At 37.5% G+C, this 15289-nt stretch overlaps 1 protein-coding gene across 1 annotated transcript in view; it reads right to left on the bottom strand.

Annotated features, from left to right (window-relative positions):
* The window catches only part of PRKG2 (protein kinase cGMP-dependent 2), a 93613-nt gene that overhangs the window by 21717 nt on the left and 56607 nt on the right, over positions 1 to 15289 (bottom strand). Inside the window, exons 11-14 of the mRNA XM_068542118.1 lie at positions 14226 to 14379; positions 12220 to 12356; positions 9911 to 10000; positions 7710 to 7851 (exon numbers count right to left, since the gene is read on the bottom strand). Of these exons, the coding sequence (XP_068398219.1) occupies positions 7710 to 7851; positions 9911 to 10000; positions 12220 to 12356; positions 14226 to 14379 (523 nt within the window). The remainder of the gene's footprint in view (positions 1 to 7709; positions 7852 to 9910; positions 10001 to 12219; positions 12357 to 14225; positions 14380 to 15289) is intronic.

Here is a 15289-nt window from a genome sequence, read left to right as displayed (position 1 = left end):
AAGTCTTCATCCCTCACTACAAAAGCATCTTCTGTAATTATCACTAAAGAGCAAACCTCTATAGCCTCTAGAGAGACACTTTCCAAATGCAGACCTTTCTCCTCCTTAGGTCTTTTTTCCAGGCTTTTGCTGGTTATTCTTTGCTGAGGGGAAAAAAGCCTTTCCTTACTGTTGTCTTTAGATATCTGACCTCTCACTGATATTGCCAAGAAATGATAAAGGAAGATGAAAACACCACTTATGAAAATTTGAAGAATGAGACCAAGGTCATCCTTTCAAGGAGTCTTTCATCCTCAAGGACATTCATGTCCAAGTCTGGACCGCCCAGTGTCCATCACCCAGACGTGCACTCCTGATGTGCTGGACCAGGCATCCTCACTGCCCTCACTTCTACTGTGACCCCCTCAGGAACCTTCAAAGGCAGGAGCACTGTTAGGCTGCCAGCTGCCAGCCCAATTCCTATTTTTTTTATATTTGCTGAAACTTGCTTAATAACCTAGTATATGATCAAATTTTGTTCGTGTGCATTCTCTAAATATTGGGAATATCCTACATGCCAATTATAGCAAGTTTATAAATTGTGTTGTACACATCTTCTAAAGTTTTAGTGATTTTTGGTCGGAATATTCTATCAATTTCTGCAAGAGGTGTATTAAAATTTCCAACAGTTGTCCATTTCTCCTTACTAGTTCTGTCAAATTCTGCTTCTTATTTTTGAAGCATTTTGGTAGGTAAATGAAAGATCAGGACTGTTACATTATCTTGGTAAAATGAACCTTCCATCGTCATATTGTAACACTCTCTATCTTTAGTAATACTTCTTCCCTGATACCAACATAATGAAACCTGCATTTCAATTTGCTGAATGTTTCCCAGACACATTCTTTTCTATCCTTTTAATTTCAACCTTTCTGCATCCCCATGTTTTAGGTCTGTCTCTTGTAAACATCATTTTTATTTCTGAAATCTATTTGACAGTGTTTGGCTTTTATCTGAAGAGTTAAGTCTGTTTATATATGTTAAATTTCTTTCTACTTTCAATTTGTGTTTTCTCTTTGATTTTTTTTTTCTAGGTTTCCTGTTCTCCTCTGCTGCCTTCTTTTAAAATGATTGACATCTTCTCCCACTTTTATTCCAATTACACCTACTCTCAGTTTACCTGCTGCTGTTGTTCAGTTATTTAGCATTTTCTCACTTTTAATACTACATAGTAGAGTGAGAATTATTACTTCATACCATAATTTTGAAAGATTTAACCACATGTTTACCACTTTTCTATAGTCACCACTCCCTGTTGCATCTCAAACCCTTCATCAGGGATTTTTCATCTCCCTTAAGCACATCCTTTTGTAGGTGGTTAACACTCTTTATCTTTGTTTAAAAATGCTTTTATTTCACCCTTCTTGAAAGATAATTTCTCTGCATTTGATTTATAATTCAAGTTTGTTGTTATTTTCTCTCGGAATTTTAAAGCTATTATTCCACTGCATTCTGGTTTCTATGGTTCTGTTGAGATGTCAACTGAAAGCCTAATTTTTACTCCTTTATATGTAAACTGTCCTTTCTCTTTGGTAGCTTTTAAGACTTTGCTTTTGTTCTGCACTTTTGCCACTACAATAGCCAACATCCAAGAGAGCCTCAGTGATTCCCTTGCCCTGGTATTCGGAAGTGTCCTCTCTCAAATCAGGGCTGGCCCCGTGCGGCCGACAGAGTACAGTGGAAGCGCCAGTGTGGGACTCTGAGAGTAAGTCTTAGAAGGCAGTGTAGCTATTCCTCGGTCTCTTGAATGACTCATTCTGAGGGAAGCCAAGCCGCCACGCCATGAGGACGTTCAACCCAGAAAGAGACTCATGTGGAAAAGAATTAAGACCCCTAACTAACAGCCAGCACCAGTTTGCCAGCCAGAGGGGTGAGTCACCTTGAATGTGGATCTGCAGCCCTAGCCGACACTTGACAGAACTTCCTGAGAGACCCTGAGTCAGAATCAACCAGTCGAACTACTCCCAAACCTCTGACCCACAGAAACTGTGAGAGATCGTCCACAATTCTTGTTATTTTAAGCCATTAAATTTTGGAGTGATTTGTTACACAAAGACAGAAGCTACAATAAATACAGTTTGTCTCAGTTGGGATTTGTTGGGGTTCCTTTACCTGATGATTGGTATTTTCTATAACTGCTGGAAAATTCTCAGCCATTATTTCTTTAAATACTTTTCTCTCATTCTCTGTATTTTTATCTTGGACTCCAATTGAACATTTTAAGAACTTCTCACTCTATTCCCCAAGTTTCCTAATTTCTTTTATTTTCCATCTTTTTGTGTCTCTATGCTTCATTCTGTGTAAATTAGTTTATCTTTCAATTCACTGATTTTTCTGTTCACTTGTGAATCATCCACTATTTAACCTTTCCATTACATTTTTCAAATTGATGTATAATTTATAAGCAATACAGTGCACAGAGTTTTGGTGTACAGTTCATTGAATTTTGATGCAGATTATACTCATGTAACCACAACCACCATATATAGTCAAGAGACAGACACTTGCATTATCTCAGAAAGTTCCCTCATGCCCCTTTCCAGTCAAATGCTCCTCCCAGAGGCAACCGTTGCATTAATTTCTACCATCTATTCTACAATAGATGTAATCATAAAGAGGGATAGTCTTCTGTGTCTGTCTTCCTTTTGCTCCACATAGTTTTTAAACTTCATTCATATTGTTGCCTGTAGTAATTCATTGCTTTATACTGTTGAGGAGAGTTCCATTGATGAATATACTACTATATGTTTATACATTGAATTGATGATGGGTATTTGGGCTCTTTCTGATTTCGGGGCTTTCAGGAAAAAGTTGTTATGAAGATTCTTGTCCAAGAATTTTGAAAACACGTTTTCAATTTTCCTGGATAAATAACAAGGAGTGGAATTTCTACTAAGGAGTGGAATTTCTTGTTGTAGAGTAGGGGTATGTTTGACTCTATGAGAAACTGACAAATTATTCTTCAAACAGTTTATAATTTTGCTTTCCCACTCGAAATTTAGGAAAATTTCCTCACCAACACTTGGTATTGTCAATCTTTTAAATTATAGTCACTCTAGTGGGTGTGAAATGTCACATCTTTGTGGTTTTTATTTGTGTTTCCTAATGACTACTGATACTGTCTATTGATCATGCCTATGTCTTCTCTTGTAAAGTGATTTTTCAAGATCTTTGATCATTTTTAAAAACTGGGTTGTTTGTCTTTTATTATTGAGTTCTTTATATATTTCTGGACACAAGTCCTTTGTCATGTAATGATATATTGCAAATATTTTCTACCAGCTTATGGCATGACTATTCATTTTCTTAACAGTATATTTTGGTGATAAGAATGTTTCAATTTTGATGAAGTCCAGTTATTGGGGACTGCATGTTTGTATCTCCCCTCCCCAAATTTATATGTTGAAACCCTAATCCCCAGTGTGATGGAATTTGGAGGTAAAGCCTTTGGGAGATAATTAGGTCATGAGGGTGAAACCCCCATGATGGAATTAGTACCCTTATAAGAAGAGATAGTAGAGAGCCCTCTCTGTGTGTGTGTCTCTCTCTGTGTCTCTCTCCCATGTGAAGAAAAGAGGAGACAGCTCTCTATAAGCCAGGAAGTTGGCCCTGACCAGACACCAGATCAGCCAGCACCTTGACCTTGAACTTTCCAGCTTCTGGAACTAAATAAATTGTTGTTTAAGCCACCCAGTCTATAGTATTTTTGCTATAGTAGCCTGAACTTTTCAAGCTTACTACTACTTGTGTTCTAAGAAATCTCTGCCTAGCCCACGTTATGAAGCTATTACTCTATGCTTACTTCTGGGTGCTTTATAGGTCCATGATCCATCTTGAATTAATTTTTTTATATGGTGTGGGGTGGAAGTCATGTTCCTTTTTTTGGCCACATATATCCAATTGTTTCAGCAATACCTGTTGAGAAGTCTAGCCTTTCCATTTTTTCTAAAAATCAGTTGACTGTATAAGTCTATTTCTGGACTTTATTCTGTTAGATTAAGTAATTTGTCCTTACACCATTATCACACTGCCTTGATTACTGTAGCTTTATAGTGAGTCTGACATCAGATATTGTAAATTCCTCAATTTTGTTCTTCTTTTTTCAAAGTGATTATTGACTCTTCTAAACTGCATTTCTGTGTTTACTTTAGAATAAACATCTCAGTTTCTAAAAATGGCTGCTCCAATTTTTATTGCAATGGCCTTAAATCTGTAGATCAACTGGACGAGGCTGAACATCTTATGAAATACTGAGTTATATGATTTATGAACATAGTGTATTTTACCATGTAGTCATTTTTCTGTCAACAAAACTTTGTAGTTTTCAAGGTAGAGGTCTTACACATTTTTACACATTTAATTTATTTTATGTTTTGATATTACGCATTTTAATTTCATTTATAAATATTTATTGCTAGTATATAAAAATTAAAATTTTATTTGTATATTGACTTTGTACCTGTAATCGTGCTTAATTTACTTTTTCTTTCCAGAACTTGTTGGTAGATTCTTCATGCTTTTCTATATAAACAATCATGTTGTCTGCAAATAAAGACAGGTAGCTTCTTCCTTTCTAATCTTTGGCCTTTCATTGCTTTTTTGTGTTCTATTTCTTTTGCTAAGACCTCTGTTACGATGTTGGAAAAAAGTAGTGAAAGAAAATAATCTTGTTCATAATCTAAATGGAAAATATTCAATATTTCACTGTCAGGTATGATGTTAACTAAAGTTTATTCTTCATACCTTCTACAATAAAGAGTGCTTTGAAATGAACAGCTGTATTAATATGGATTTCACCCAGTGTGGTTCCCTGTTTTCAAGGTTTGAATGTCTATTTCTTGTTGCTCTCCAACGCTTTCACTCATTTTTATACATATATTATAATTAACCTCAGCAAGATTAGTCCAAGCTACTCCACCATTAATGAAAACTTCCATTGAATATTTAATTTCAATTATTATATTCTTAATTTCTTAATAGAAGTTTTATTTGTTATTTTTTTTCTAAACATGTTATATCCTTTTTGAGAGTCTCTGTTCCTTACTCATTTGTTAGTCCCTCTCTTACTTTTAAAAGACTTAGATGTATTTATTTTACATTTTGTATCTGATTACTGCAATATATGAGACTTTTATGTGCCTGCCAAATAATGCTCCTGGCACCTTTTTTCCTCATGCCTATAAACATTATTTTTTAATGTGAGCTTATATTCCCTGGAAGTTTATCTCTGGGAGTTCTCTATATCCTCAGTTGAGAGAACATTCTTCCAGAGAGAATATACATTGATTGGTGGAAACTTGGGCATGCTACCAACATGGATCCATTTTCATTTAAATTTTTTCTTGGGGTTTTCCATCCTTGAAGACTGGGCACCCAAAACCCCATGAAGACCAGCCTGTGGCCAAGTATTCTTAGACTCTTTTGTTCCTCTACCAAGAGCCCAATAATGAGAAAAGCATGTTTTCTTGCATGTACTCTGCCTTTAGACATTAGATTTTTCCCCTGTTTTCTATTTCTCTGTATGATTCCTGACTCTTGACAATGTTCTCTGATTCAACTTTCCACACTGCCCAGGTCCAAAACTTGGTCTCCTGTTCCCAGAGGGTACAGCAATTAAAATAAAACCTCTAGGCCACCTAGGATTGCTGGGTGCCCACAAGACAGCAGCTTCAATGTTTGAGTTCCACCCTTCACTACTGCCCAAGTTTGGTTCTCGGCCTCAGGGGGCTCCCAATGCTGTCTTATAAAGTCAGCCAGGCATATAATACTGCTTTTCATGTTTCCTCCAGTACTTGAGACATTTTGTAGTAAGAGAATTTCAGAATATCTGGTTTGATATATAGCTAGAAATGGAAATACTCAACATTTACTTTTTAATTTCTAAAGGCTTTAGTTATTACTCTTCATTTAGCTGGTTGTCAAATGAGTTAGCTGATGGATAACAATGGCTAACAGAAGAGATGGTTATGGATGTCTATGCCTATAAATACTGAATATACTCCCTGATTTCTTAAAAATAAGTACGAAAAGAGAAAAACAAATATCGTACATTAATGCATATATGTGGAATCTAGACAAATGGTACAGATGAACTTATTTGCAGGGCAGGTATAGAGATGCAGAAGTAGAGAACAGACATATGGACACAGTGGGGAAGAGGAGGGTGGGACGAATTGGGAGATTAGGATTGACATATATACACTACCATATGTGAAACAGATAGCTAGTGGAAACCTGCTGTATAGCACAGGGAGCTCAGCTCGGTGCTCTGTGATGACCTAGATGGGTGGGATGGGGGTGGGGTGGGAGGGAGGTCCAAGAGGGAGGGGATATATGTATATATATAGCTGATTCACTTCATTATACAGCAGAAACTAACACAACATTGTAAAGCAACTATACTCCAATAAAAAAAAATAATTGAATAGAAAAAAAAGAATGCATTTAATGGATAATCTACATCCTTCATGATGATTTTACTTTTAGAATATTCCAAAAGGTTTTTCTAAAGAGCTGTAAGAGGCATAGCCAATGAAGGAATTGTGAAGAAGGCAAATGATTAAGGCCTTGTGTTAGTACCTCACCAGTTCCCAAAGCTGTCTTTCATGGATAAAATAAAGCTTGAATGGATCAAAATGTTTCTTGGAAGTTAGCCAGATTTCACATGAAAGGACTTACTTTACTCCTTCACTATGGAGAGAAATCACCTAGCAATTACACACTGTGAATTTAATTCCTAAGGTTAAATTGAACACTATAACATGTGGATGATAAAACCCATCTCATCAATTGTTAAATATATTAACAGCAAAATGTTTATTTAGCACAACTTTACACTTTAAATGGTAGCTATTATTATTTCCATATAAAAAAAGTTCTGTTATTAGAAACTTCCAATACCTTTGTAAATGTTAAGTTCAGAGATGGTTTAATGTCCTTGAGCTCCTGACAAAATGGACTTGGGGAAAATTCATCCTGGGTTCCCCATCCTGATGAGGTTCCCTCCTGAGATCCAAAATGCCCGCTTTCTACTATTATGACTGCCCAGTTCTCTTATAGTTTTGCACCAAAAGCAGTTTACATGACTGGTAGCATTTTTTTCTGTTGTGTGACATGCAAGGGGATTCACGTTAGACATTCTACCCATTACAAAGATGCATGGCAAGGAAAGTCTCTGTCCTCAAGGAAACTACAGTCTTGTGTTCTGATTCTCAACCCTGGTTGTACCTTAGAATCACTCACAAATATTTTTTTAAACTACCAACATTCATACGTGTATCTTTTCCCCCTCTACAGACAGTGGCTGTCTTGGGACAGAAGCCGTACTATCTTCTTTCCTTATTCCTCATAGCTAATCCTTATATGTAGCAGGAATTTATTAAAACCCACCTGAAATTATACAAAAATGCTAACAAAATCCAATTTTAAAGGCATTCTATTATTTGAATCCTTAGTAGGAGTCACAAATATGGTTGAAACGTTCAATGCCTAGGCCAAAAAGAATGTACTTGTAGCATCGCTCCCTGTGTTTAGTGTGCTGATTTCAAAGGCCATATCTCCCAGAGTGAAAATAACAAATGTACCAAAATTAAAAGAGAATTGCAACCATAACACAGCTTTGTGTTTAGAAATATCTCATACGATACTGTAAGCTGCAGAATTTGTCTTACCAATTTAAGATAGCCCTCAGCATCTAGAATTAAGTTTTCTGGTTTCAGGTCTCTGTAGACAATACCTAGTCGATGCAGGTAATCGAATGCTTCTGTCACACAAGCAACGCAGAACTTGGCGGTGGGTTCATCAAAGCTGCCTCTGCAATGAAATCATTTTCCCTCTTAATACTCTGGACACACATCCTTGTTGTAGATTCTAGGTGTCAATTATTATATAGTAAATTTATGCAATATAAACGTTTTGTACGGCATTAGCACTAAAAAATACTTCATGCTGCCAATGAATTAGACCACTGATTATAAAGAAATTTAGGGGGATACTTGATGCAAACAAGAACCACTTCACTAAAATTAAAGTGTCTACATCCAAACAATTGTTTCTGGCAATCATATATGAACATATAAAATGGAAAGACAAAAAAATAAGACTTTTCAAAGACATCTCTGGCAAACTCTGGGGAAAATGCAACTATTTCAATGGAGCGCTTGAACCAGACTTCTGCAATTGATTGCTTGACTAAAAACGACTCAAGTGATCATTTTCATTTCCTGTTTGTATAGCTCGTAACAATAACCCATGTAGAAACGGGGTCATAACTCTTTCCTATTTAGTGCACCTTGATGATATTAGAGTTGCCCTGTGTCAGCACTGTGTGTAGGTTTACATACTGAATTATTAAAATGTGGTGGTGATTTGCTGCATGGTATAATAGAAGGCTGTGGCTTTGGAACGAGAGATACTGGCTTTGACTCCTGCTTCTTCCACTTACTGCGTCCTTAGGCAAGTTGTTTGGCTGTTCTGAGCCTCAGATTCATATCTGTAACATGGGTTTACTACTGACTTAACAAGGCTGTTTTATGGATCAGGTAAAGTGCCTAACACTAGAGTAGGAACTCCCACCTCTAAATAGATTTATATTTTCTAAAAACATTTGCCTATGGAAACAAAGATGGAAGACGCAAATGCTTCTGCAGGTATCATGCAAGTTTCCTCAACCCTTCCAGGTTTCCCTCATTCAGATCCATCCAACAATATGTCCTTAGTACAACTCAGATGCTCAAAAGTCTCTTATTACCTAGGTCAGTGATTCTTGACCATGAATGCACATTAGAATTGCCTGAAAGGCAGTTAAAAATCATTTTCTGGACCCATTGCAGCTGAACCAAATCAAAGCCTTTGGCATTAGGGCCCAGCATTTTTACTTTGTAAAAGCTCCCCATGAGACTGTGACGTGAAGCCAGGGCTGAGAACCACTAAGCCAGGGAATGCTGTCTAAATGTTTGGCCTGGCATTAACATCCACAGCCTAATGCAAAGCAACCTTCCCATCTCCTTTTCTGCTGCCCTTGTCCTCTATTTAAATTCTGCTCTTACTCAGCAAGTAAGACACTTAATCCTATCCTAACTTTCCTGCGGTTTACCTTCCTCTCTGCCTTTCCAAATTTTGTCTGTAGAGTTTAGCTCAAGTCCTTCCTTGACCATCTCATTTTTCTATCTTTCCTCTTCTCCAAGCTCACTATCCACAACACTCATTGGACATTTAGTTACAAACTGCCAACTTCTTTGTCATATTTAGTTTTCGCGTTAAATAATGAAATGTTTTAGAATTGCACATTACATTATCTCCCAAAATACAATCTAAACTCATTGGAGGAAAACGTTATACGTTGAGGGGTTAGAACAGTTTACGTTGTTTAGAAAACTCCCACACTGTCTACTATGGAGCCTTGTACGTAGGTGGAGCTTAGTAAATACCTGTGGTTTTGATTGTGTGGAAATCACCCCTTTTGTAAAACTGAATCTTTGCAGACATTTCACTCTGCCTTTCAGTCCAGGCTGCACCACTCTCCACCCCTTTCATCATCTCTCTTCTCAAGATTCAGAATCAGTAACATCTGGGTTTATACTTACTCTGCCTCATACTAACCATGTGACATGGATGGTTCACACTCTAAGCCTGGGCTTCTTTAATCCCTAATATGAGAATGACAATAACTGCTTTACAGGGTGCCTATTACATGATTATAATGTTAGCTCAGAAAATATCACTATTACTACTTTTTTATCAAGTGATAATATGTTCTTAGACTCATTTCTTAATGACTTTCTTCATGCCTCTTTAAATGATCATGAACATAGCATCTTTTAGATGAGACAGGAGGAGACAAAAGTTATTGTTTATTATTCTTTTTCATTACCTGTCTCTTAATATACTCCATAGCTCCCCACCTAAGCAGGCCTCCAGAAGCATGTATACATACTTATTGTCCTTGAAAGTGCGATATAATCTGTGAAGGTAAAGAAAAGCACAGTTATTATTAGAAACCCAGTTTTAAAACGTCTTCCAAGTTGCTTAAGAGCATCATCAATAACACTCTGGAAGATGGTCCTCATCTCCTTCCAAACATCCTCTGGCTACAGCGGGCTGCTCCCTGAACACTCTGATCTTTCTTCCTCCTGTACTTGTGCCCCTGTTGACCCCTTTACTTGGACTCCTCTCCCGCTACCCACAGACTGAATTCTTAATCTCAGTTTCACTGTAAAAGTGTTATCCATTCCTCAAGGTCAAGCTCAGGGTCCTCCTTCCTGATAAAGCTGTTCATTAACCCACCTACAAGATACGGCCCTTCCTTCCTCCCCAGACAAAGAGACCTCTGCATAGTCCCCTTTAAGATCTGCCTTGCGTAACACTTATTCATGCCCATGTCTTATGTCCTCTAGTTGGTCTCAGGAAATAGACTCTGAGACAGAAATCTGTAAGCAGTAAGTTTAGTGGGGAATGCTCTTGGGACCAACACCCATGGGGGAGGAAGGAAGCAGACTTGGGCAGAGGGAGAGTTGGGCTATAACCTAATTTTACAAAAGCCTCAGCTTCAAGGAGCTCTGCCGTCACTGGGTGCAGGATGTACCTGGAGAAACAGTATGGTCTTGGGCCATGTGGTTCTCTTCACCTTAGATCAATGGCTGGAGAGGGAATGAGCTAGAGTCCCCAGCTGGCAAGGCCCCCAGAAGCCGGAGGAATGAAAGCCTCAGTGCGGATGTGGGATCTGGGCAGGGTACCATACTTCAACGTTGGATGAAAGCAGTTTCTGCGTCTTACTCAAGAGATGTCCTCATCTCCCTAGCACCACGCCCAGGCTAATGCAGACAGCAGAGCAGTCATATCACATACAGACAGCAGAAGTAATCTAGTAAGTGGTTCAGTATGGGCTCTGGATCCAAGCTGCCTGGGCTTGAATCCCTGATTGGCCGTCTATTAGCTAAGCAACCTCAGTTTTCTCATTGTTTTTGTTCAATGAGGACAATCATAACATTTACCTGTTTTATTATGAGGATCATAACAGATACATATATTCATTTGATTGCATGTTGATTATATGTATTAATTTAATATATTTTATATACAATATAAATATTATAATATAAAATAAATATAAATTATAATATAAATACAACATATTTTAAATAAATATATTATATATAATATATATAAGATATTTTTAAGTTTTTGCTTAGAAAACTGCCTGGCACATGTTACTTTCTCAACAATAAGTGCTGCCATTAATGTTTATTCTTAATATTATTATTGCCCTACTCTATGCCAGATACTTTGCAAAGAGCTGGAAATGAGAAAATGAATAAAACCTAATCCATGCCCTGAAGCTGCTCATGATAGTTTTTAATGAATTACTGATTAAAAAGGGGGGGGAAGGGCACAAAGTCAGACAAAGATAATTGGATGACTCTATTGCCAGCACTGCCTGGGTTCAGACACTTTTCATCTTGAAAACAAATGGGTCTGAGAATATGGATAGGCAGAAAGTCTCTCTCAAGGCATTTTGATCAAAAAGCATAGATTCTACTCATTATAGAGGCACTTTACCTCACCCAGAAATCTCTAAAGCTACACTCCAGGAGCGTTAAGACAGGTAAGAAAAATATATGCCTTAACTGGCCTACAGCACTAACCCAGGAATTCACAAGAGAGCCATGGCCTAGAATAATGCATTTCTCTTGCAAACTCTGGTGACAGCTAAAGAAAGAACACTGACTGTAAGGTGGTGGACCTTTTGGCATCTAGGTGCTGCTAGAACCAGCGCCTCAACAGCCTAAATATGTCCAGATGCCACTTCCTGTCGAAATTCAACAGCAGCACATCCCCTGAGGGGTTCGGAATGAATTCTTGCTTCCCAAATTCTGCACTGGGTCTGAATTAAATAAGCAGTTCAAATTATTGCCACAATAATTTTATATTCACGCACACACACACACACACACACACAAACACACACATACACCCCACACGTTTTCCTGAGATTTATCCAAGAATAAAAAAATCTGGACTCTTGACTTCAGATCTCAAACTTCTAACATTTTATGTATCATTGCTGTGACTGGGCTGGAGAATTCAGAGCGGGGCCTCCTCTTCCTCCTCTGTCCTCTTGCATGGAAACACTCCAAAGGAGAGCCTAAGATGCTAAGTTCTGGGAGCGAAACGCTGGCTTACTTCACGACGAAGGGGGAGCACAGCTCTTCCAGGATCCTCTTTTCTGCGTAGACGTGCTCCTGCTGCTTCGTGTCAACTATGTGCCTTTTCTTTATACACTTCATTGCAAAAGCAACATTCTCATTTTTTACCTTAACCTAGGGAAGAAGAGAACAAGCCCTCAAAATGAACTTACTGGGAAAGATTTGCAATATCTAGGTAAAACATGTTAACTAATGAGAGTTCGAATTCTTTCACATTTAAATAGCATGTAAGCTTTTAACCAGTTATCCCTCCGGGAACTGAATTTTATCCAGGTGTACACACTTCCTTTTCATTGTAATTTCCAAAAGAGTTCATGTATCTGGAACATGGCTCTAGAATGCTTGTATTGAAACAAGAAAAATACTCTAGTTAGAAGACTGAATGTTTAGAAATCTCTTCAGTTTTGAGTATGTGACATGAAAAACTTTGGCCAGAATTGCCAAAAATTGTTCTTTCTTAATAGTCACTTCTTTGAGTTTCAAAACAAAACATATTAAATCAAGATTCATATCTGCACGATCCAATATAATAGCCACTAGTCGCATAAGGTTATTTAATTTTAAATGGATTAAAATTAAAAATTCAGTTCCTCAGTTGCGTGATCCAAAAGCTCTCCAGCCACATATAGCCAGTGGCTACCCTACTGGACACGCAGATACTGAACATTTCCATCAGCACAGAAAGCTCTATTGGAGCCCATGCTCTAGGTGGACAAACAGGATTTTCCCTTAAAGGGAAATTTTTAAAATTTAATAAGCATTTATTCAGATAGACTTTTAAAACTCCATTAGCAGACTATATTTGACAAGTAATGAAACTGTGCAGAAATGGTTGCACCCCACATTTTGCTCATAGTTGCCATTAGTGCTGCCTATGACTTTTAAATCAATGGTGGAATTATTGTTTCAATTATTATTATCTAACTATATAAAAAAGAAACCTCAGCATTGTTAATTCAATCCTTTTGCCAAGATTTTGATGAAAAATACGGCAGATGGATCTCTCCCTTATCTCTCCATATGGCAGAAGAAACACTACAAATACTCTTTGGCCTATTAAGACCCCCTTACCCAAATATTGACTGGGTGTAAAGTGTACTATCCAGAGTCTCCTGGCAGCATTTCAGATCTGCTCACACCCAGGCCACCCAGCAGACGGAAGTACCAGCATAGCTCCCAAGGTTAATGTACAGTGAATTGTTACAAATCTGCTGGACAAAGAAGGGCTTGGTAATTGCCAAGGGTTCAGAGCCATCTCTACCCAGTAGGGTCACAGATCTCCATTCTACCGTTTCCTCAGAGCACTTGATCTGACAGCACCGCTCTGCTACTCTTTGGAAGCTGATTATAAAGCTCAGAGAGGTGGTGATATGGAAGATGCAGCCGAAATCAGGCCATAAGTTCCCAGCTGTCCTGACCAGCACTACAGAAGGCTGCTCTTCAAACACCCCCTTGCATTCAGCTCTTTTTTTTTTTTGATAGAAAATTTGGCAACCCCAAAATAGAATAATGAAAGCCAAATACAGACATGGCAGGGGAGTTGTTTAAGAAATGGAGCTATGATATTAAAGATTTCATTTCTATGACACTTTCACTGGACACATTCTTCTTTGCTTTAGCATATAGTTAATGCATCGTGAACGTATGTATACATACATTTTGCTGTTAGGAAACACATTTTATGTTTTGTAGCCTTTGGGTATGGTTACTGGTACATTCTCCAATAACTGCCCTCAAGAAAAAAAAAAATCACAAAAGGATGTGATGTAAGAGGCTTGAAATAGCAGCTATATTACTATAAGTTACTAGCACAGACCTGCTATTACACAACATAAAGAGTGAAAAGTGTACTTTCTCAATTTCTGTTCAAAGCAACGTTTAGATACCAATAACAATGCATATATTCCTCCGACATACACTGGAATACAAAACAAAAAAAAGTCAAAAGGCTTCTCTCAGATGCTTGAAACGTAAACCCCTTACAAGCTCAACTCTTCCGAACCCACCAACGCCCAGTGTTGCGATAATCTCAAGGTTCTGGAATGGGGATGATGAGGAAAATTTGGCCACTTTCTCCTTCAGCTGAATCATCTCCAAAGAGAGTGCTTTGGACAGCTTCCAGCTAGACATGGATCTCCTGTAGGAGATAAGAGAAACTTTACATACGCTCCCTTGGGCAAGCAGGGGTCATGCCACACATAAATTCCACCCTTACAACAGTCTTATTTCTGCCAGTAATTACTGCCCATAGTTACCATAGAGCTTATCTCAACTTTTATAGGATCAGATTCAGTTACATCTGGGGAGAAAAACAATAGACTATACAAATAAAAAAACAGATACACTCACACACAATAAAAAATAGACAAAAGTCAAACTGAATCAATGAGAGGTAAAAGCACGTGAATTGTGTGGTATTTGAAATACATCTCAATAAAGCTGTTTAAAAAACAAAGAATCAGTGAGAGGAAATAAAACCAGAAAGGGAGCCATTTCCTTTGCTGCACATGCAGGAGGATTCCACACTGAGAATCTTTGCCATATTTTGCTATTTTTGTCAGATCTTGAAGATTTCTCTGGCTGAACCAGAATAACTGCCTTGTGAAACATGAAAAATACAGTTCATATTTTATGTCTAAGACTGTTACTTGGAAATACTCAATTCTCTTTTAATTAGAGTTTACTGCTCTGGGTTACATATTCATAAATTGTTCTCACTACAAAAGGCCTTTGGCATAAGAATTGCAAGTATACTCCCTGCAAGAAAAAACAAAAAACAAAAAAAACTTATGCAGTCCTGATTGAATGCTCTAATTTAACTCAAAGGTCAGTCTTCTAGATCTTTTGACTCTTCAATTTTAATGGTACTATCTGGTGAATATATGCTTAAGTATTCATTCTACAAAATGTTTTAGCAAAGGATTTTCAAATAATTTTAATTTTACAAAGTATTGTTCCTATTAAACAAAAAACCATTTTCATCAGTATTACTACGTTTAGAACCCAACACACAAGACCATGGGCAATAATAGCTCCCTTATATTTTG

Source organism: Eschrichtius robustus, chromosome 4 (assembly GCF_028021215.1).
Source record: "Eschrichtius robustus isolate mEscRob2 chromosome 4, mEscRob2.pri, whole genome shotgun sequence".
NCBI classification, from domain to species: domain Eukaryota; kingdom Metazoa; phylum Chordata; class Mammalia; order Artiodactyla; family Eschrichtiidae; genus Eschrichtius; species Eschrichtius robustus.
Note: the sequence above shows the minus strand (reverse complement) of the source record. Positions and strands in the feature narration are given on the sequence as shown.